Source organism: Falco punctatus (genome assembly GCF_963210335.1).
Source record: "Falco punctatus genome assembly, chromosome: Z".
NCBI classification, from domain to species: Eukaryota; Metazoa; Chordata; class Aves; order Falconiformes; family Falconidae; genus Falco; species Falco punctatus.
Window position 1 is genome coordinate 46,916,641 of NC_137586.1, and position 24,196 is coordinate 46,940,836.

General features: G+C 32.9%; 1 protein-coding gene across 1 annotated transcript in view; it reads right to left on the reverse strand.

Annotated features, from left to right (window-relative positions):
- The window catches only part of CNTNAP4 (contactin associated protein family member 4), a 275,901-nt gene that overhangs the window by 189,467 nt on the left and 62,238 nt on the right, over positions 1–24,196 (reverse strand). The window contains exon 2 of the mRNA XM_080373008.1: positions 22,898–23,008. Coding sequence (XP_080229134.1) covers positions 22,898–23,008 — 111 coding nt within the window. The remainder of the gene's footprint in view (positions 1–22,897; positions 23,009–24,196) is intronic.

Here is a 24,196-nt window from a genome sequence, read left to right on the forward strand (position 1 = left end):
CAAAAACATTTTTGTATTGATATTGACAAAGGTGTTTTTACATTTGAGCTTCTGCAATTCATCCACTTGTAAAATTTTTAATCTTTTTCTTTCTCTCTGATTGTTTTCCTTTCACTCCCCCAGATGTGAAGCAACTAGTTCAAACCAAACTGTCAAACCACATCAAACCTGTCTCTTTTCACTGACTACTGCTGACATCAGGCATGTGTGCCATCCTGAAATTTTATTGAGTATGGTCACAGAATTAAAACAAAAGGAAAGCAAGATTAAAACATTTTGTATTGAACAGTTGGCCTCAGTATATGTGACACCAGGACACTGAATACTTTAAGTATATGCCACTGTGACTCCTCTGATTTTTTGTGAGATAATTAAATTAAATTTCCTACCTTAGGTCTTCAGTGATATGAACTACTCTGAAATATACAAATATGTATACTCAGTTTGTGTTTCTCTGATCCAGACATTCATTTATGATGTGTTCCTGTCTCCCTAAACATAAATCCACCACTGGCATTTTAATAGGAAATACTGGCATTTAATAAAAACAAAATGGCATGGGTATGGACTAAAATTTTTTTTAACTCCACTGAAAAAAAAAAAAAAAAAAGGATAATACTTCTGATACTCTTGTATTTTCCTTGAGGATTTTCACACAGCTTTGGAGAGTGTTAACCAGCAGTATCAGTGAACTGTAAAAAGAATGGCAACAAATTTAAAAATAATATTAAACTAAATCTTAACTCCCCCTGATATCTTTCACCTAGTTCTGACATAAAGCTAGATAGATCATCTCCAGTTGTACTTAGTAGGAGTGATATGTTTGTATATTCTGCTAGAGAATGAGCAAGGCAATATCTTGAAGCAGAAGAACATGTTTGTGTCTGCCATTTTTATGACTACTTTAATCTCAATCCTCAATGATTCACTTTCTGATGGTGGTACTTCTGGAAATTCTATTTCAACCCTGGAAATGCTGATTCACTGACTTTGGCACCTGCTTTAGCACATACAACATGTTGCATTTAGTACAGCAAAGCAAACAGATAAAATATTGGCACCTGCAGTTTCCAAGCAAAAATACTCTAAATGTAAATATTTAAAGAGAAAAGTTCCATTTTATTTCTGTTGTTGAGGGCATAAATCACTGCAGCTAGCAGCATGGGAACACCAGCCAACTCCATATGGCTATTGGCCTGCATGCAGATCTGACATACACAAAGAGAACATGATTTTATAAGAGAACAAGTTCAGTGTCACCCTTTTGGGTGCTCAAAGACTATTTGTGCTTATGTGTGCAAGAATATGAATATCTGTGTAAGTTACTCTTTCTTAAGTGTTACAATATGCATGTACATGTGCAGTTCCATTTGTGTACATGTACATTTGTGACCTGATAAATGCATAAAAGCATGAGATTAAACCGTTAAGTGCAATGTCCCCTATTTAAATTGACTTAATTTGATGTTCGTTATGACTTCCAACATTCTGTTCACTTATGAAATTGTATGTCATTTATATAGAGACTTTTTTATTGAGAGACAAACTTATTTAGAAAATGTGCACATTAATAATTAAAATATGTCAGTCTACTGACATTTTCTGGTAATTCCAAGGTTATATAGCAATACATTCATATATATCTATAGGCACAATATGACAGATCCTGAGCTGGAAAGTTAGTGTAACTCTCCCTAAGTTACTATATTTAGGGTTTTATCACCTTTTCCATATTGCCCTGAATATTAAAATGTTGGCATCGCAATTTAGTATGGAGCTTTCAGAAAGCTATGATTTAACCACTCCACTAGCCTAATCCATGTTTCAATATCCCTATTCCAACAGGAATTAAAAATAAGCTACACTATTTCCCTTCAAACCCAAAGGAATTTCTGTTTTTGTATCTCTGTGTAATATCTGTGTTTTTCAGAATTCATGGATTCTGATGTCAATACTTCCCCACAGAATTTGGAAATATGCTTTCATGAGTAAGAAAGGGCTTTAAATTGGAGAAAAATAAACAATCTTCACTACTGACTCAGTTTTGGTGGCATAAAGACTGAGAGTATAACTGAAAGGGTTTTAACACTTTAAATTAGAGAACGATAAACAATCTTCACTACTGACTCAGTTTTGGTGGCATAAGACTGAAAGTATAACTCTGATGGCTAGAAAAACATCATAGGGAAAACGCAATTGAGCTAGACTAATGGAATTTCATGATCAGCAAATATCATCACATCTGGTTTGATTATCAGAAATAGAAGATAACATCTTTGTTGGTTAAAATGTTTAAATTATAGGTAGTAGAGCTATAAATAATATAAGATTAAGAATCTTATTATTGTTTCATGCAACTCTGGAGGACAAAATTTATTAATTGAAGTACCTGAAGATAAAGAAAAAGGTCAGTTCAATTCACTCAAATTTTGCCTTTGGAACGAAGCTTCATTTTTCAGCAATCTGGATATTTTAGTTTGGTTTTTTTTTGTTTTTTTTCCCCCCAGACTATTATAATGACATTAGTCCTCATTTGTGATTTTCAAAAATATCATTACAATGTTTATGACACTAAATCAGCCAACCTCAACAGCCAAATGAGAAATTCAGGGACTTTGTATTTGCATCAGTTTTAAGACAACTGGTGTATAACAAATGCACAGCCAAGCTGTATTAGTTATAAAGCTATGTTTAACTTGAAAGCCTTTCTCACACTGAAAATTGTGCATTTATGCATATTTAGATCCCATCTTTTCAAAGCATCACAGCTTCTTACTTTTAATGACAGACATTATAGAGAGCAGAACTACTGGAATCAGGCTATATAACATATGCAAAAAAAAAAAAAAAATCATAGTAGATTTTGTGTGGAAAAATTTCCATGGATTTCAGAAAAGTAATATTCTTGTTAAGTCTTGATGAATTGAACAGTGCAGTTTCTGCAGGTTACTATGATTCCAACTTCATTTGTTCTTCAGAATTGTAATATTATTTAAAATATTGCAGAGAATTTTTTGAAGGACCAGTGTCAAAATGACACCAACCCAGCACCATCTAATTAGGCTTACAGTCTGTTCTTGCTTATAAGAATTTATTTTGTAAACTGACACTTCTTTAGTATGAATCTGATGAATTAGATGTTAATCTGATATCAACAATTAACTCAACAATTAACCACTAAATAATTGTAGTTCTAGGAATCAACCCACTTTATTTGTAAATTATTTTCAAACTCATGTAACACACAGGTAAATAAAATGTTAATTCCTAAAATAAAAAACTATTTTTAGGACAAAATAAAAGGAAAGAAGGTAGATATAAACATAAATAGGATGTGACCAGACAATATTTGCGCTTCATTTACAGCTATATTTACTCAATTGCTAATTTCCAACTGCAAACTAATATCTGACAGTGTTATTGTTGTAGTTCTGCTATCTATGTGCAAACATTCATATGGCAGTTTAACTAACTCCATATTCTGAAAAATTATCCTATATGACAGGGTATCCTGGATTCACTAGATGTATAATGAATAAGAAATAAGACTGATTTATTATTTCTAAGAGGTTTCATGACTGTCTTGTTATCTCAAGTGTGTTGTAGAGCGGTAGGCTGTTTTGAGCTGAAGTTCTGACTATATTTTAAAGATTTTTTTGAAGTACATTATTATGTTAGAAATCATATATATATCTATACACATAATATATACACATCATATATATATGCAGAGAAGCTGACAGTATCCATCAGAAAAGCATATATATATATATATATATATACATATATATATACATATATACACACATAGGTACACATCCCTTAAAAGTCCCTCAAATTTTTGCAGCATATTACTGATTTGATTTATTAATGTTCGTTGATTAGGAAATACACATTACCAACTGGATTGCAAATGGATTTATGAACTCAAGAACTCATTTCTACTTACTACCAGGTAGTTTGAAAAGATTTACTCAAGGATTGAGGCTAAATTGGTTAAAAGCTGTACAAAGAATAAACACTCAATCTCTGCTTCTGAGAGAGGTGGATTTAGAGTGTGAAACTTCTGAGACTTGATGTAGATAACACATTTGCCCACATGATAACATCATATTTTTGGTTTTGCAGAGTATGTCCTTACAAGGAAATTTTGTAGACTTAAACAGGTGAATTAATATATAGTACAATAAAGATTTTTTCACAACAAAAAATAATATTTAGAGAATATTGATCTTTGATATTAAACAGATAGCTAATAGTGGAACTGCTAAATAATTATTGAAGGAAAAGAGTTCATTAATTATTATTTAACATTAGCATCTTTTTTTAAGCTGCCAATTGTAAAAAGAGACATCTTTTATTGTGTAACCAATCATTTCTTTTACTGAGCTATAACAAAATTACAAGCTAAACAACAGGAAGATCTTTTCCAATTGCTGTGATTTAAAATTTTCCCAGAACATTAGTTTTATAACCATGCACTAATAATGATGTCTGAGTGTGGAAACTGTCAAATAATGGAGTTTGTTTGAGAGGTTATATTCTGCCTACCAAGGCTAACTCATAGTTTCATACCCTAAAATCCACCAAAATAGAAGCCAAAGCTTCATCAAAACATATGACAGACTACACTAAGTAAAAAGGAATGCAGATATAGTACATAAAATTTGGATAGGGAAATCAGCAGATTTTTAACTACTGATAACCAAATTTAACTGAAGTTCTCAGCAAAAACATCATCTCCAACAGAAATAATACCTGTTCTCCTAGTCAGACCAGAACACGATAGCAATGCAGCATATCTTACATTTAAAAAGTTACATTTTTTACAAAGATTGTTGTTGGAAAGCAGTGTGTTAAGCTCTTCCAGTTTTGTCATCAGACACATACTGTCCCACACCTCTCATCTCCCACCTAATGCAGGCAGTCACAAAATAACAGAAGTGTTAAACACAACATTGCCTGAGTTCTTCCAGGTGTAAAGTATACATTTTACATATTTAAGCATGGTGGAGGGGTTTCCCTTCGGAAAGGGTAATTAAAACTTTTGGAGACCTATTAACATATAACTACTTCACAAATAAAATAACCAAGAGTGTTCTATTGTCCAACATTGTACAAAGAATATTCGTGGCATGACAGCCTTATCATGGGATGAATACTTTTGTAAACTACACTAATATAGAATTACTTTATGTCATTATACAATGGCTAAACCAGTTCTATATCATTATATTACTAAAAAATTATTATCTTCACTGAAGTGTTAGAGTATTGATAACTTCAGAGGTCCAAGTATAGTCTCTAGAAAAAACACAAATCTTATGATCACTTTTTTTTTTTCCTTATTTGGTATCTGACACCCTACTCTATGAGCCAACACAAAAATGAGAGCTAAAAAAAATTCCACTTTCAACGCCTATTGCTTAAGTAATTTAGCACTAATAAGTACATTTTCTTTTACCAAATAGTATGGTACAGAAATGGGCTTGGAGTGGGCTACCAATCAATCACAAAGTGCACTCAGCTGATCATATTAATGGAGCCTTTTACAGCCAGATGTCACCTCTGAACATTGATTGCCCAACCATAGCCTGCCAAGAACTGACATGTTCCTCCTCCCTTATTAAGTTAAATGAAAAGGAAAAGATATACATCTGGTTTTCAAACCCACTCATCTGTAAAAAATGCAGGAAGAATCACATTCTAGTCTATCTTGGTACTATGGTTTATTATTAAGGTGATCCATTGCTTCCAATTACAATTCTCTGTTTCCAAGTATCTAAAATCACTTTCAGGCTTAATTTTCTGTCTTTCTGTATTCCCTTTATTTACCTGACAATTGCCCTTAACAATTATAAGATTTAGATCAGGATTTTGCTAGTTATTAAATGATGAATATGTATCAAGAATATGCTTGCCTTTTTTTTTTTTTTTTTTTTTTTTCCTTATCAGCTACCACATTTGGTTGGCATAAACCTTGCAAACAAATAATTAAGTTTTGTTACAAGGCAACTGTAAAAGGTCTGCTTGTGCCACTCCACTGAAGTACTGCTGCTGTTGAGATTTATGGGCTAACACCAGGTAACAGAAGTGAAATAAGGGAATTTTTTTTCAGCTCATTTCCATCTGCTTTATTTAGGTGATGAGAAGGCAGAAGATTCAGTATAGAAATACAAGAATGTGATCAAAGATGAGAAGTATAGACTGGGACAAAGAAGTCCACTGTGACTTGAACTGGACTTCAGTTAGAGAGGTTTAATACAATTTTGTCAGATTCACCATAAATACTTCATAAATGCTTGGTATGAAGACTATATAAAGCCTTTAAGTGAGTTGAAAATAGGGGATGGTAATAAATGACTTTCAGAGAGAATAAATTCTGATCTTAGAGTATGTTCTCTAATTGTTGAGTCATATTTTTTTCATAAATATTGATGTTGTGAGGCAAAAATGGTCAAGCATGTTGCACAAATGGAGGACAAACAGATATTGTCAGTAGGTAACTTTTATGATGTGGATTAAGATATTAAGATACTATCTGCTTTTGATTCAATTAGAAGGCAAAGGCTCACCAGTGATCAAAACCTGAATCAGTGGCAGGTAATATTAAATTTATTTAGGGATTTTGGTGGTTAGGATATATATATATATATATATATATATATAAAAACTATTTTTAAGGTAGGATATTCTGCACCTTTAGGGTCAGGGTCAGTTCTGTATGTGACAGTCAGCCAGGTGCAGTGACTTCAGGTCTGGTTTGAATGTATGGTTTGAATATCTGGTATTTCAACTGTGACACTGAGTCCAGTCAGTCTGGAACCTGGATTAAAGGCCAGCAGGACATTTGTAACCATGTAAGACAAAACTGCCTCAGCAAGTAGTAAGCTACAAAAGTAATTGTGCCTTATTCTCTTCTGATCTTGGAAATTGTGTAAATGTTAGAGAAATTAGTGGGAAAGGCACATGAAAAGAATTAAGTGCTACTGCAGATGGAATATAGCCAGGAACTGCACTGGGAAATTTTGTCTTCTGTGAAGCACAATTTTGGCATTTAGAAAATTCTTCTTGCCTGTCACTGTGTATGCCTTCCCAGGAGGAAGCTCCAGCTGCTTCAGATCCTGGCACTAGGTCAATCAGTCCAGCAGTATTCACAGTGACACTCCTGGTATTACAATTTTATGTGCCAGAAATCCCAGTTCACTCCTAACTTTGCCAAATTCTTCCTTGTTTCTTTTCAATTCCCAGTCCCAGAAAATTATGAATACTTGAGGGAGAGCTGCTTAACAGTGGCTCAAAAAGTCTCATTCTAGGTAAAAACACTGTCTTTGAGACTAAAGTGAAACACATGGAACAGTCAAGTAGATTAATCTGAAAATAAGCTTCTAGGAATCCTTGGAAAGGTGGATACAGACAAATTTTCTGGATTTCTGGCAGGAATAACATCTCACATGATCTTAAGAAATGAGAGCAGCAGCATGGTGCGTTTTGTGCTTTCTTATTTGAGCATGAAGAATCCTATGCATGTGTATGGTCCCTTATCTCTACTTGTAATAGTCTGATAGCATTACGCTGTTCCCACGTACACACACTAGAAAACTTAAAGGCACTAATTATGATCACATAATTAATTTTATGTGACAAATACTCAATAGCAGCAAAAATAAGAGATTGTTTATTGCAGTTCCAAATAGAAGGTGAGGTGGATTTTTTGTTAGTTTTCTTTTGCCTTTTTTTTTATCAGGAAATAATAAGCTGAAATTAATAAACTGAGATTACTCTACCTTTTTTTTTTTTAATACTTATATCTCTAGCACTTCCATCTTGTAAAAAATTAAATTATGAAAGATTTTCTATATTTCTACAGGCTAGAAAAATAATCAAGCCTTCTCAGTTCTCCAAAAGGCAAAACAATCCCTGGAGGAAACACAGTCAACAATGTAATGAGTTGTGAAATCTGTGATTTTAATGGGTCGTTTAATTTTTGCCTGAGCTGCTCTTTCATGACTACTCTTCTAAGCTTACCAATTTCAAGGTCAACTTTTTACTAAATGCAGACAGCTGGCCTTCTGCAGTGAATTAGTAGTTAGTCCTGTGAGTATATACAAAAACTACTTATTAGGGACTGTATTTTCCCTACATAATATATTTTATAACTATTACTGATATGACCATTACAGGAGGTAGAAAAGTCAACTTAGAAAAGTAGTCTGGGATAGTCAAACACATAATTTTTTTATTTATGAAAAACACCTTATACCTAAACATAGCTACAGCACCAAAGGTGGCTGCAGAAAGCAGAATATTACTGAAAAAAAGCTATTGAATTATTACTTTAAAATACAAGAGGCTTGATTCATTATTAAAAAATCAATAGCAAACACAGAATCTGTTTCCATTTATTCTATTTTAGATTATGTATGAGGCATATGTAGTAAATGTTCAAGGTACTCTTACTAATCTTTCCACTGAATATTTGCATCTTTGCAAAACGGAAATGTACATGGTTATGGTTGTGTTAAACTTTGTAAACCTAAGTCAGAGTACGTATTCCATTCAAGATAGTCTACCCATAATAGCTGTACTTTGAAAACGGCAAAGCCATCAGTTTTTAAGGAAATGGAAGATTTTTTTTTTTTGTCCACATCATTTTCATTCTTGAGCAATTAATTTATAAAGAGGAAGAGTTGTGTCTTTTGCCAATAATGGTAACTTCAAAATGCAATACTCTTTTTAGCAATGTAAAGTGTCCCACATTTTGTTAGCAAAAAATCAAAAGGATATTCTGCAGTTTTCAAGGTGGTTGTTTTTTTGAGAGGAGACACTGAAGACCCAGAGAAATAAAACAATATCTTAACAAAGAACTAAACAAAACAACACTGTAACACTGTCCAGAATTATTATGATTAATGAAGATAAAATATCTATCTCATGGCTCATTAATTACAGCATCTTTATAAGATGTCTTCAATATTTTGGATATAAAATACTGTAAAGATACATTGAAAGACATGACTGTAAAGATACATTGAAAGACATGCAATGGTCCACTAAATATCTTATGAAAAGTCTTCTATGAAAAAACTGCTGGAAAAAAATGAGAAAAATACAATTATTTCCAAAAAATAGTGATATATTTTCCCATTATTTCTCATTGCTAATCAGTCCTGATTTTGGTTTGACTTAAGATACTTTTACAGTTTTTAAGCACCTGGATTTGGAATGAATCCATACTTAACGACAGTCAATTCTTTTCCCTTTTTTTTGGTTTTGTGCTTAAGTAAAAACTCAATTATTTTAGAAAATCTCTTAAACTGCAAACATCGTATTTCAGAAGAATGGACATAAAATAACCTCAAACAAAGGGTTCTGCTTGCCAGATATAAATCTATTTATCCCTGTAAAGAGCAACAAAAACAGGGATCCCACTTCAGCCCTTCTTTTTATATTTAGACATGAAGAAGCTTAATCACATTTAGAATGTTAGAAGTTGAAATATCAAGAGCTGTCTGAAAACAGATTTATCAGTGATCTCCTGCCAGTCTGTTTTTGAAAATTTACACTTTAGAATCAACAGACCCTTTTGATTCCCCATCAGAAAGACATACATCTTTCTATAGCTCAAGGATTTAGTATCAAAGGCAGACTTTGGTTGCTTTATTTCTAAAAATAATGAGCATAACTTTTACTCATCACTTACAGAACAACATAAATAAAATATAACACTAAAAAGATTTGGTTGAAGGCTATTTTACACACTTGTTTAGATATATTTATTAAATTATTACAATTATTCTTTAACATTCCCTTTTAAAAATTCAGAATTTTCAATAGAATTTCACACTATTACTGAAATCAAACAATTATCATCAGAAATTATGCTGAAGTCTCTATACATATCAAGGGGTCTGGATTGTGCCTGTGTTAAAATTCCCACCCTTTTGCCTTTCTTCTTGCTGCTGGCAACACTGAAGATCTTAGTTGTGGGTATTTTTGAATCAATGTCTGATCAATGACACTAATTATGTACTTAAAATTCTATCTGCATTTCAAAATTGTATTAGCTGTACTTGTATTACACTGCTTGCACTTGCAGGGTGTTCAGTACTGATGTCACATTTTAGAAATTTTACAATAAGAGACCATTTCAGTTTATCAACCAAAAATAAATATTGATAAAGTGGGTAAAGATACTTCTCTAATACCCAGCATTCTTGGCCATTATTGAGTACAAGATATTATTTCAGTCTTCAGAGTCCTTTTTTTGAAGATTAAATCTTGCAGCAAAATGACCTGTCTGGCAAGGATGCAAATGGTTTTAAGACCTTCTTATCTTTCCTGGAGAATTTGTTAGTATGAGTTTCTCATGACCTTTTATTTTAATTATTGTTCACAAAATACTTGGGTAATGGATTCAAATTCTAGTTTGTATTTCAGACTTTAAAAATTCTTGGGGTTTCCATTGAATTTTTAGGTTCATTATGTTATTCTAAGAATGATTAATTAGGTTGGAACACAATGGATAACCTCTCCTGAGACGGATTTGTTAATATAGGTAACAATTTCATAATTTGGAATTTCATATTGGATTTTTATTTTAGATTTTAATTTGCAACTAATTCCTCAAACAGTATTATTTAGGGTTACATTTCTCTGTGGTTATCTTCTGTCCCAAAACTATTTCAAATTGTCCTTTTTTGCAATGTTTTTGTGATATTTATTTCCATAACATGTAGAATTACTATTTATCTCAAAATGTTTGGGTTTTTTTCCTGTTCCATTTAGCAATGATCTCTTTATGTTGTCATGCAAATGGTACAGAGGATAATCTATGAGTTAGAATCCACTCATGCCTCAGGCAGACATTAACCTTAGTGTGCAATGACACACAGGTATCTCAGATAATCAGCACAAGTTACAAACAACAAGAATAATTCTATTCAAGTTAATTCTGTGCTGAAGGGTTAGACTACATCAACCAGAAGATATGACAATTTGACTATACCCCCTGAACCTCAGAGTATTTGCAAAAGTTGAGTTTTGCAGTGGATGTCTATTTGTTCTTGCAATGCTCAAGTTAGACACTAAAATCACCCCCAAACCATCCCTTACATAAAAGGCTGAACTGAGACCTGTGCATAAATGTAAATAGTGCACCTTTTATTTGCTTTCTAGGCACAGTCATGATAAGCCTAATGTACAGCTGTATTTCAGTTGTAAAAAGCAGAGTGAAAAACAGTTTAATATGTAGAATGAATGACTATATAAAATGAATAAAGACTTTTTGAAATGTATTGGTAGGAAAGAAAGGCCTTTCTACCCCCCCAAGGAAAAAAAAAAAAAAAAGAAACACCAAAACAAAACAAAATCCCAAACAACAACAACCACAAAACAAACAACCTTACCCTGAAACAACAAAACAACAAAACATAATGTGAGTTATTCTTAAAAGCAAAAAACCCCTCAAACAGTAGTGTTGGTAAGCTAGAGAAATTCACATACTATACAAAGGAAGAGGACTTTTTTACCCTGAGGTACTGAAGACTGAACAGCTTAATTTGGTGATAAGCTTTTAGTTTCATATAATGTAGTTCATGATCTACAATTTACAAGATAGGAAGAAAAGGTCAAGTTTATATTTGTTACTAACTGATAGCAGGTACCAATATGACGCTAGGAAGAGACTGCAACAGAAAGCATATTAAATAAATTATTTAAATTCTAGAATCTTTATGACTGCAATTTAAGTCCCGAATATTTAAAATTTAAGCAGGATTGTAAAAACTATAGAATTATGTAAAGCAGCTCACATACTATGATATTTATGGAAATTTTTTATTCCTTTTTCTCCTTTGTTTGAAAGGTGAGAAAAAAATAAACAAAACACACAGGTGAAGGCTTTGTGGAGTATCCACATGTTCCTAAATTATTTAACTCTAGAAAATAACTAATGGAAATATTTTTGATCCTGCAAATGACATAAGTGTTAATTTTAACATGTATTGCAATATATTGATTTCTAAATGATATTAATATATAATAATGCATAATACTGAACTTTGTATTACTAAACTTATAACAGAATTCTTATTTTTGTTAAATAATGGCAGAGAAAAATGAAGTAGCAGGCAGAAAAGCCTCCAAAAAAAACCTACTTCTATAAAGGAATTAAAAAAGATATTCATAAAAAGTTCTACTGATTCCATTCAAATCAATTCTACTTAACTCTACCTCACTATCTGCCATCATGCCAATTTAACTGGGTTAAAAAACCCCTTAAAGTACATTATCACTTCTGTTGGTACATCAATAATTCTTCTGGTAGAGCTACTTGACCTTTTTCTGCTGATTTTAGTCATTGGGAGGAGTTATTGGAACAACTCCAGTGCAAGTGAAGAAATTCATAAAGTCCATACAGCCATCTTGCAAGCTTAGCTGGACCATAGCAGTTCTGTGTGACATTTATACCAGGAGCAATGAGTGGAATTAATTCCATCATGGACAAGGACATTAGTGTGCTGTTACACACCGCTCTGTACAACTGAAACCTTTGTTATACCCTCTTTCCATTCCCTACATCCAAATAGTTTATTATAACCTGTCTGGTTATGAATGAAGCCCCTGGACAACAGCAAAACTGATTGAGGAACCATAGACAGATTTCATTGTCCACCAGTAATCTGAACGAAATATAGTAGCCAATATAATGTAATGGGTTTATTTTTCATTAGTTTTCATGTTCTAACACTAATTTTTCTGCCTAACACTTTACATACAACAGCCTGTAACTGAAAATTACTTACCTAGAATATAAATTATTTCTGTTTTGGAAGAAAACCAAAAGGATATATGACTGTGAGACAGCTACTGCTGTTCTTCAGCTTGCCTGGAAACCAATGAAATTTAATCAAAACTGATAAGTAGTAGGATTTCACTGTAAATCTCACTTCAAAAACTCTTCTCAGTATTTGTTTCCTGAGCAGGACCAGATTGTGACAGAAAGTTTAAAAAGTAAATAAAAATATAAGTATGTATTTTGCATATATAAAGCCATTATCTTATATCTGTGTATTTAAACTACTATTTGATATTATGTATAACATGACTTGTATAGCAAAAAGATGAGATAGAGTAAAGTCAAAGTTACTTTCACCTGTTAGTCCTACTTTAGATAGGATTCAATTTAACATGAAGAGTCTTCTCCTTTCTAGAGACATATGTTTCAAGAGTCTTTAATTTACTTTCAGCTTCTACATACTATTTTCTGAAGTTGTTATCGATTTGTTAATAAGTTAAGATTGATTGATTATATTAGATTGATTGATTGATTTTATAAAATCATTTAATAGAATTAAAATATAGAAGAATAAGAAAAATTTTTATAGGAAACTTACAGCTATATAGTAGAAGTAGTTATGAGATCTTTTGTACGTCTTGTACCAAGGCTAGAAGAAGGGCCTGGAACTATTGTTAAAACTTAGGTAATAACTCTAGGGTTGAAAGGTTCCTTTGTACTTAACCAGTCTTCTGTATGCAGAGGTGTATTGAAATGTCAGAATATGAGATTAATGGGAACTGGGGAGAGTCGACTGGAACAGCTTGTAGGTGCCTGCCAAGAAACTGTGAACTTTAGTAAAAGGTAATTCCGGCAGGGGGAGATCGCGACCACCGACTCATATACCACCTACCCAAATCGTACCCCAGACCCATTTCTAGACCTTTCTAAGCTCTACTGCGCAGAATCGGATATAGGAGGAGAATATGTTAATGATTTACGGGAAATATCATGGTTATGTATTAATACTTAATGAATATGTATGAATAAGTTCTATATGTGGTGTCTGATTTTGAGACCTGGTGTGCGTTGATCGTGAGAGGACTCGCTCACGCACCCGGCCGTCAATAAAGAAGTGTCTGCTTATCTACATCACATTGGTGTCGATAAGTTCTTCATTCCGAGATTTCGGTAACAAAGTGACTTAGGATAGGATTTTCTGCATAGCATATTAGAATGGTTTGGGTTGGAAAGGACCCTAAAGATCATCTAGTTCCAACTCTCCTGCTCTGGGCAGGGACACCTTCCACTAGACCAGGCTGCTCAAAGCCCCATGCAGCCTGGCTGTGAGCACTTCCAGGGATGGGGCATCCACAGCTTCTGGGGGCAACCTGCTCCAGTGCCTCACCATCCCCACAGTGAACAATTTCTTCCTAATATCTAGTCAAAGTCTATGCTCTTTCAGTTTAAAAGCATTACCGCTTCTCCTATCACTACAGGCCTTACTAAAATGTTTGTCCCTACCTTTATTATAAGCCCCCTTTAATTTTGAAACACCACTATAAGATCTAGTCAAAGCCTTCTTCTCTCCAGGTTGAACAACCCCATCTTTGAGATGTCTAAAGATGTAGATTATAATGTAATATGATAAATGTACCTTAATATTATAAAGATTCTGATAGTATTTAGTTGAATTACCAGCCTATGTGAGACTGACAGAAATAGTGATTAAGATATTCATGAGAATGCTACCATTTTGTAGGACTTTGAGATTAATTTAGCATAGGAATTCTGAGCTTTCAAACCAGCCAACTGATATGGCAATACTGTCCCAGTGCAATAAAAGTATGAATAGGATCATAATATAGAAAAGCACATTTTGTATGACAGCAAATTGAGCACTAATGGGGTAAGGAAAAATGCTTTAAAGGAGATGGCAAGAGGCAGATCCTTTGTCAAATTAAAGTCTCTAAACTGAAGTCTCTAAACTTTCTGTGGGGGTGTGTTAGGAAGAATGTTCTATATTTTTATATTACCTTCCGTTAGAATTGAAAAATTTAAGAATTATTAAAAAAAAAAGGGATTGAAGACACTCAAATTTGGTTTGCACTACAACTGAAGTTAGATCAGATTACATCATATGGAAAATTTTCTATCCTTTTTTAATTTAGGAAATTGTCCAAATTCTCTGATCTTGGGCCATCAAGAAATAGTTGAATGCTTCTGCATGCTTTTGATTTGTCAGGGCAGGGGTTGGGGTGGGGAGAAAAATCCAACTCCCCTACTCCCTTGAAAATTCCAGGAAGAATTTGAGGTAAACCAGATGCATCAATACTTATGATCTATCTTTTCATCCTGCAAAATATTAAAGGGGGTACGTACTTAAATTATTTGTTACTGCAAAGCAAGCTTGGGAGTTATTTTATTATAACTCTCTAAAAGATATAACATTTTTTTTTTAAATAAAATTTGGTCTTTATGATTTCAAAAATAGATTATTTAAAACTATCAAGATACAAAATACCAATAAAGATAAATCAGGATTTCTAATTTTTATTATATTGAGTTTAAAAAAAGTCATAGTATACATGATTGTAACAAATTAGTTTTCTGAAGTAAATTTTTATTTGATCTTGCTCTCAGCCAGTTCAAGTTTGCTTAGAAGAGTATTTGAGTATTGCAGTTCGATGCAACTCTTTGCAAAACTTATTCTCACTTTTTTCTATTCCTATAGCTATATTCCAGTCCCAAACAATTTTAACAACAAAATACCTTATTACCATTTCCCCTTGCTTTTTCTGTAAATTTCACCATAGTCTGAGTTTACTATTCCACAGATGTCCTCCCACATGAAATTGCTCTGGTTGAAATATTTTTATGCTTTCTTATGCTTGAATGAATTTTCACAACAAAGCTGGAATTCACTTTCTGGAAATCACTGTATGAATATTCCTATCCCCTCATAAATGTTCATGAAAGCACAATGCTTTGTATATACTTAAAATATTTGTAGATTTTTTTATCCCAGATACTTTCTCTATTTAGGAATAATTTTCTTTCTCTCTCTCTTTCTCTCTTTCTCCCTTTCTTTTCTTTACTTTCTTTTCTTTTTCTTTCTTTTCTTCCTTTCCTTTCTTTCTCCCACACACCCTTTTGCAATTTCAGAATTGCAACACACACACACAGATACACAAAAGCCCAAAACAAAGGGAAACAAACCCACCATAAATTCACCTTTGGACATTAATGACATACTACTGTTTCACATCTGGCCTTCATTGAAGCTAGTGTGAACTTAATAATTTATTAAAACTTGTACTGAATGTAGAATTCAATATACAACTTTCATATGTACACATACATCCTAAGGTGTTCAAAACAGGTGTTAAAAACATTTCCTATAGAAAAAGTGAAGCTGTAGAATGGCATTAAAAATACTTTCATAATTAATATACTGACTGATGAAAATATTTGCACTGAACTAATTATTGCAGTAGTTAAAAAAAAAATCCATTAATTCTCCCTCAAAAACTGAATGGTAAAGGAATATCATTGACAGTACAGTGGTACACAGCATCTTGTCTTTTATGTGTGTCTGTAGCCATTGCTTATTTTAATTAGTTTTAAAGGAAAAGATGTCGATTGTCACTTTTGCCTTTTTCCTGACATATCTATTGAAGTCAGGTAAATCATAAAAATCTAGGCCATGTTAGCTGTATCAACTTAGATTTGCTGTTGATTTATAAAAACACAATGATTACCATCAGACTGAATCTTTTTCATTCTAGTTTAATTTTCTTATTGCTTGTAATAAAGCAAAATATCAGCTTTAATGAATTTTATTTGCATACTAATGCAATGGAGAGAGTAAGCTCTTTCTAATTATCTTTTTCTGGCTAACAAACCTAGCTGCTATTAAAATTTTTAATTTGTCTGCTTTTTTCTTTTAATTGTTAGCATTAGATTATTCAGGTTAAACTGTTCCTTAGGAAAAAAGAAAAAAAACTGCTGAAAATAGATCTTCTTGTGTGAAAGATACTCGTTTTTCTTTAACTGTTTCCTTGATGTTTTCTTTAACTACTGATAGGTAGAAGTCATTTATCTATTTTGACCTATTTAGTATGAATTCTCAAAAATTCATTATTAAACTATAGGAATTTAAATTCATGATTAAACTATAGGAATTTAAAAAAAAATATGGGGTTTACAGTACCATATTGAATAAACTATCCTTTAAATGCTCTTTGCATGAAAATTAGTGCAATAAGGTGTATTTAATATTCAGTGAAATTGTAGGGTAAGGATTAATGGAAAAGGCAAAGAACCTCTGTATGCATACCAGACAAAAACCAGGTCTTGGTAGCTATTAACTCATTCGAGTTTCCAGGCTGCATCTGAAAATCTGGCAATGTGAGCTGACAGCATAATTAAAATACATGGGTTTCTTCCTACTTCAGGGAGACAGAAAGCTGTAAGCCAGATTTATTGGCTACTTAAAAACTTCTATATTCAATTTTCTTCTGTCATATTCTAATCAAGCAATTGTGTGTGAATATGGGGCAAGGCAATCACAGCCAAATCCCTGTCCTGCTCATTTAGCTGCCAAAATATCAAGGCTTTTCTGCAGGTATGTGTACCCTTGTAGAGCAGTTGTCTTCTGAATTTTTTACTTGTAAAGTTGCAAAGGATCATTAATTCAAAAATCCTTCATTCCTGGGTATAATGGGTGTACGGGGTTCAGTCTTATTAATAAATCTTTTCCAGTGGGATTGGAAAGGTGAATGAGAGGACTTTGTGTGTTGATGCTGATGAATGAATGATCCCACCGCAGACAAAACCTGAAGATCCTGACCTCAACAATGGCATAACCTCCTCCCTGTCTGGCTGAAGGTGTATCCACAGGTCAGGGCTAGTAGACAGTATGTCAAGAAACCTTTTCTATTTACACATGGAGCAAATCATCTGAAGGGCCAAACTTAATCTAACTACTCACCATGAAAATTATTGGCTAACAGTGGACGGTGACACATCCTTGATGACCCAGGTTAGATATTGTTACTCATGGTTCCTATCAGCAGTCCAAGTAGGCATGGTCTGCATGCTGGCCTTTTTTCTCTTCTTTTGGGATGCCTTGTTTTTACCTATAAAGAAGACTGTGCTGCCTATCTATTTTATGCAAAAAAGAAAAATACTAAAAAAAGACCCTTTTTTGGACTAAGTACCTACTTTTAAGACATACACAGACTCAAATGCTTCTGTCCTCACATGGCTTTTTCAAGTCTTTTGCAGATATGAGAGCATATCCTTCTTCTCTTGTTTGGTTTTTTTTAGGTTGGGTTTTTTTTTTCATTTTTCCTTTTGTTTCTCTTAGCCTCATGTGGAAAGACACATTTTAAAAAAAGGACCTCCCTTAGACTTTTTGTATCAGCTATTTACAGTGGTGGAACTGGCACAGAAAAAACAACCTAATTTTTCAACAAGCCTTTCAGAATCCAGAATTTTACAACACAAGTCTGTGGTAAACCGTGTAGCTATACGGACAATAAGAAGTCCTTTCTTCTGTATACATGTACAAAAGCTTCATTCCTTCTTTTTGCTAGAGAACATGCTAATGGTAGATTTCTAATTCAGCTCAAACTCCCAGATTAATTTGAGAGCCACAATTTTGTAGGATACAGTTCCTATTTGAGAAGTATAACCTCTTCTTTCTTCTAAATACTCTATAACTCACCCTGTTGAAGTGTTTATTTCAATAGGTAAATTGATTACCATATCTCTGCATAATTGCTTTGCCATGTTATTCACTATTTCACCAGTTGTCAACTATTTCCACATTTCATATAAATTATATTTGTTTACTTGTATATAATCAACAGAAGTATTGAACAGAGTTGCCCTCACTGTTTCCTCTGAACTTCTGTGGAAACACTGTTATATAGTCATGATGAACACTTTTGGAGATCAACCAGCTAGTTCTTAATCCATTTTATTTGGGTTGCATTGCTATCATGCTTTTATTTAAAATTAAAAAGTCATAAAACATTAGGCCAAAAGTCAAATTCCATATGTATTAAATGCTGGCATTTATGTCTACTAACATCAATTAATTAAACTAGGGGTTTATGAGATCTATATTTCCATTTAAAAATTTGACTGCTATTAGTGTTTGGGTTTTTACTCAATTCTTGTTACCTGACTCTTCCATCTGCTTTTCCATTATAGCAAGCAGAGCTGATGTAACTGCTTTAGCTGTTCATTCATTAGCTGTGCTTGAGTACTGAGTATTTGCAAAGCTTCCTGAAACCAATGCACTAATAATAATAAAAATTTTGAAGAACATTAACAAGTTATTCCTAGATGTTATCATTTTCCTTAGCTGCTAATGGACTGAAAAGAACTTTTTTGTTGTCATGTAGTTCAACCACATTATCCCATTCCTTCACAGAAAGCTGAAATGTAATTGCAGTTACCTGTTTTACTAATCTTTCTCTGTTGTCATCATTTTTGTTACTGCTTAATTTGAACTACATAATGTACTTTCTTTGAAACTATAGCATTGTCTCCTCCACCTCTTCAACTTTTCCTATCAATTTTCTACATTTAGTAACAACAAATCTGTATGGTTGAATAACTATTTCCCCCTTCAATGCAACTTCCCTCATTCCTGATAAACTTCCCACTAATTTCTAGCTTTTCTTTGCCAGTGGAAACGGTGTGGGTTTATATGCATATTTGTTTTATTTCTTTACTGATGACTGACAACAATTTGACTCCTAAGTAATCTGTGCAAAACCACTGTACTTTTTCTTGTATAAATTGTGTTCAATTGTCCCTAATTTTGCATTATAAGAATGAAGTATATTATTGGACTAGGACCATAATCTACTTGTCTAAATGGAATGTTAGAAGTTCATAATCACTCCCAGACACTAACCTTGGCTGGATAAATGATCTGGTTTTATTCAAAGTAGAGAATTATCCATATTAAAGGCAAAACTTATTTACATTTTTCAGACAATTTATTTTGAAACGGTAATGATGTGTTCATTGCTTCCATGAGATTGCTGACAACACAGCAATCCAAGTCATACTCTCCTGATAACAGATCTTTTTTTCCAGTCATACTCTCCTAATAACAGATCTTTTTTTCCAGTCTATCTATATAGGTTAACAACCATTTCCTGTGTGACTAAATCCATTTGCTTATAACCACATACGTATAAAGACTTGATTTATTCCATACAAATAAAACTGCCATGTACATACACCTACAAAACTAGTCAGGTTTTCCCCTGAAAACTCACAGGAAAGAGTTAAATACAGGTTCAGTATAGAAAAGGTATTCCCTGTTCTGTAGTAAGTACCAAGTCTCTACTCTTACTGAAAAAAAGAAAATGTAAATTAAGACTAATTCATTTACGATTAATTTATTAAAGACTGAAGAGAATTTTCAGCTCACTTCTTCTACACAATTACATAGAATTATGTCTGAATGAACCAAAAGGTACCTAACCAAATGTTCCAGTCATAAGTTATTTAACCAACAAAATATTTGAACACAACAAATGAATAAGGCATTCAAAACTGTACCCTATTAAGTAAATCGATCATAAGGTACATGGAATGGGAAGAAAAGAGAGCTAGGAATCTTCTAATTAGGCAACCTGTTGCTTTGTATCTACATGAGGTGGTGAAATACCAGACATACAGCTATAAGCATTTTTAATATATGCACAAACTCCAGGGCAATGTGAAGGAAATTATATATCTAGAAAAAATGCATGAAAACATGGTACAAACAACTTCAGAGCATGTGATAAAAGATAATTTTAAAAAGTTTTTAATTCTACATTTTTGGGGAGACCAATATACTGTTTGATGAGAGCTCACATGTTAAGATTTTAAGAGCACATATTACTTCAAATTAAGTTAACAATATATAATTTTCTTTAATATCACAACTTCATTCAAAACAGAAGTTTGTGCTTATCAAATTGGTACACTGGAACGATGAAATAGATTGGCATATTCCTTTTTTTGCTATAGATTTCCTATCAGTACATAGCAAGTGTTTCAGTAAATCATGGAGTTTCAGGAATGAAAATGTTCTTGATAGTGCAAAATGTTCTTAAGATTTCATTTACGTACTTACCAATTATATATATTGTTTTAAAAATATAATAAATAAATAAATATATGAGGAGAACTGGATGTATTTGAATGGCTCTAAATAGCCAGCATGGTTCTTATTGTCTGCATTAATGCTGAATTATTAAGACTAGATTGTAACCTGAGAGACAATAATTGTGAGGTTTTCCAGAACTGCACCTTTGAATCACTTTCTTTCTTGCTCCCTTATGGGGAATAAACAGAAGTCAGTGTCTATAGAGTTTCTTCTCCCATAAGCCCATATAGCAGCTCCAGCCACTGTGCTTACTTTGTCAGACAGCTTTCCAATAGGTGGGAAGCTGAGCTTCATAACTTGCTTGAACTTAAGACTACCCGGTGGATCACAATTTATTTACGAACACCAAAGATGATCTGAAATAGCAACATATGCTCTTGAGTATCTAAATTGATTTAATTTCAACCCACATTTAGCTGTTTTTAAAGCCATAGTTTTAAAGCAGAATATTATTTTTAGGTATGTTATCAAGTGAGATTCTGTTTATTAATAAGACCATATTCCTCTGTTTAAAAAAAACCCAACCCTTCCTAAAGATATTTATTCCCCATAGCATTAGCGCTGTGATATTATGACCAAGATTTTTGGTGATATGCTAGGGAAAAAAGAAGAAAAATTGCCGTTAATATGTTCTTGACAGGAATGACTGAGTTTCTTAGATACTTACCTAATGAGGCTGATGACAGAGTTTTCAAAGTATTTCAAAGTTAATTTCTAGTTTTTTAATATTCAATGTACTTACATGTATTGTTAACATGACTTTTGAACATAATTACTTATTATAAATAGGTCACAAACACAGCACAAAGTCTAATGTGACATGTCTTGACAATTTAAATCCATTTTCTGACATTTTACATAAGCTAATAGATAGTGTGAAAAAGCTTCATGCAGAAAATATGACTGTTTTCATTAAGAGCAGAAAACACGTTTAAAGTAATTAAAAGAAATTAATCATTTCTTATTCCTAGATTATCCTTGACACAAATTATAAAGATTTTAGTTACCACTAAACTTTAGCTAAAATGGCTAATCTCTAGATCTTCTGACATACCCATGTTCAAATCTTTTAGTTACATGTCAGAAAAGACAAAAATAACAATGCTATCAAAGTTGAATTACATTTAGCAAAAGAAAGTGTCCCATAATTGACCAAAAAGACTGAAAAAGTATGTCTAATTACTATATCAAAGAAAGTGAGACAACTAGAAATGATACAGAGCTCTCCACATACTTATGTAGAGGTATAACATAAATAATATCTTAACCAGCAAGTTTACTTCACTTTAGTAAAAATGTGGACCATATGCCAGTTATGTAGTTTGTTACAGTGTCAGTGAATTAGCATAATAAGATACTAGGCTCAGTGAGGAAATAAAATTACAATAATCAAGATTTTAAATTGTCAGAAAAAAAGATTAAACAGTTTCTCAAAAATATTTCCTGAATATCTGGTTACGTCTTTCCAAAAGGAATCTGCATTTACCAATGCCATTCATATATTTCTGCTTCTATTTGTCCTCTAGGAGAAAAGATCTTATTTATGTTATTATTGCCTTGTTAGGACAAAAAAAAAAATGTTGTAGGAGTGGCACAAATATATGTCCAAAGATGTTTACATTTTATTTTAGAAAATTACATGAAGATTTTGGGTTCAGTCATGATGAAAAGTTTACATTAAGATTAGTAAAATGTTCACAAGTGTCTGAATGTATAATTTTACCACTAAAAGCTTAGTGTACTTGGCCAAATGAATTCTTTGAGACTGTTTTAACTTCCCATTCTCCTTAAAACAAGAAAAGTAACTCTAACCAGTCCCAATATCACAGAATATGTTCACTATGTATCATTTTAATAATGTGCACAGGTTCAAAAAATCCTTTAAAAAAGTCTTGTAAAGGCATATCATCAATCAACTGATAAATTGCACTTACCCTCTCTTCGATTAAGCCTTGCAAATCCAGGGCTGTGACTGCTAGACAGCTCTGATGAACTACTGAATGATGACTGAGGCAAAGTAGACACCAACTGATCATCACAATTATCTGCCAGTGAAAAATATCATATTCAGTTTAATAGAATGATCACCACTTACTGTAACTGCATCCAAAGAGAACACTAGAAAAATACCTGAATCAACCCTGTACCTGAAAGCAGCATATCTCTTAATAATTCCTCTTGTTCTGTTGTATGTAAAAGCATCAATACCAAGGCAGCCCACCATTTCTCTCTTTTTTTTTTTTTTTTTTTTTTTTTTTGGGGGGGGGGAGTTGTTTGTTGGTTGGTTATTTTTTTTCGATCCAATATTTCATGATACCACTAGGGTATGATTTATTATGTTCTTCAACTGGATGTACTTGCCCTCTTCTAACCTAACTTTTGAGATCTGTCATACTGATTAAAGGTTCACAGCTCGCCCATATTATTTACCTGAATAGCAACGCATGCCTTCCAGTCCTGGTTGTAGCATTAAGCTATAACCTCAGCATGTACTCTTTATTTTCTTTAGACCTGATGCCAGCACAGCTCTGTGCAATCACATTTAATGTGCAATCACATTAAATATATTTATTAAAAAACAAAAAACAAAACCAAAAAAAACCCAAACAAACAACAACAACAACAAAAAAACCCACCACCAAAAAGACTCCAACCAAATGAAATAAAATATAACATAATATCATCCCTTTTAAGCACTGTAAGAATGACAAAAATGGAAAATCTTTTGCTTTGCCAAGGGTATACATGTTTGATAAAGACACAGCACAAAATCATTATCACGCAGATATTAGTATGCAAGTCCTAACATCATACAGACTTAAACCTGAGTGCTTCAAAGAGAGACTTAACTGCAGTTCACAATCAATGGTGCATAAGCAAGCAAATGCTAATCAATACTTTGGGTGTTAAATGCCTCTCCACCTCAATTACTATACACGGCATGTGTTCATTCTCCATTAAAATTTGAAAAATATAAATTGAGAATCAATATCTGTTCTGGATTTAGCTGAAAGAAGACTGACTTTAAAACACTAGAAGTGTGAGCAAGTCTTTCCCTAGCTATACTGTGCTGGCATCTGTCGCTCTAGAAAATAAGAGGAAATTACATAAATTATTAGTGTTTACGAAATGGTTCTTTTTAGGAGAAACACATCCTCTGGGTGGAACTGATAAGGAGAAGTCACAGGTGAGTCCTCCTTTTAACACTTCTGTTTGTCTACCACATTTCCACT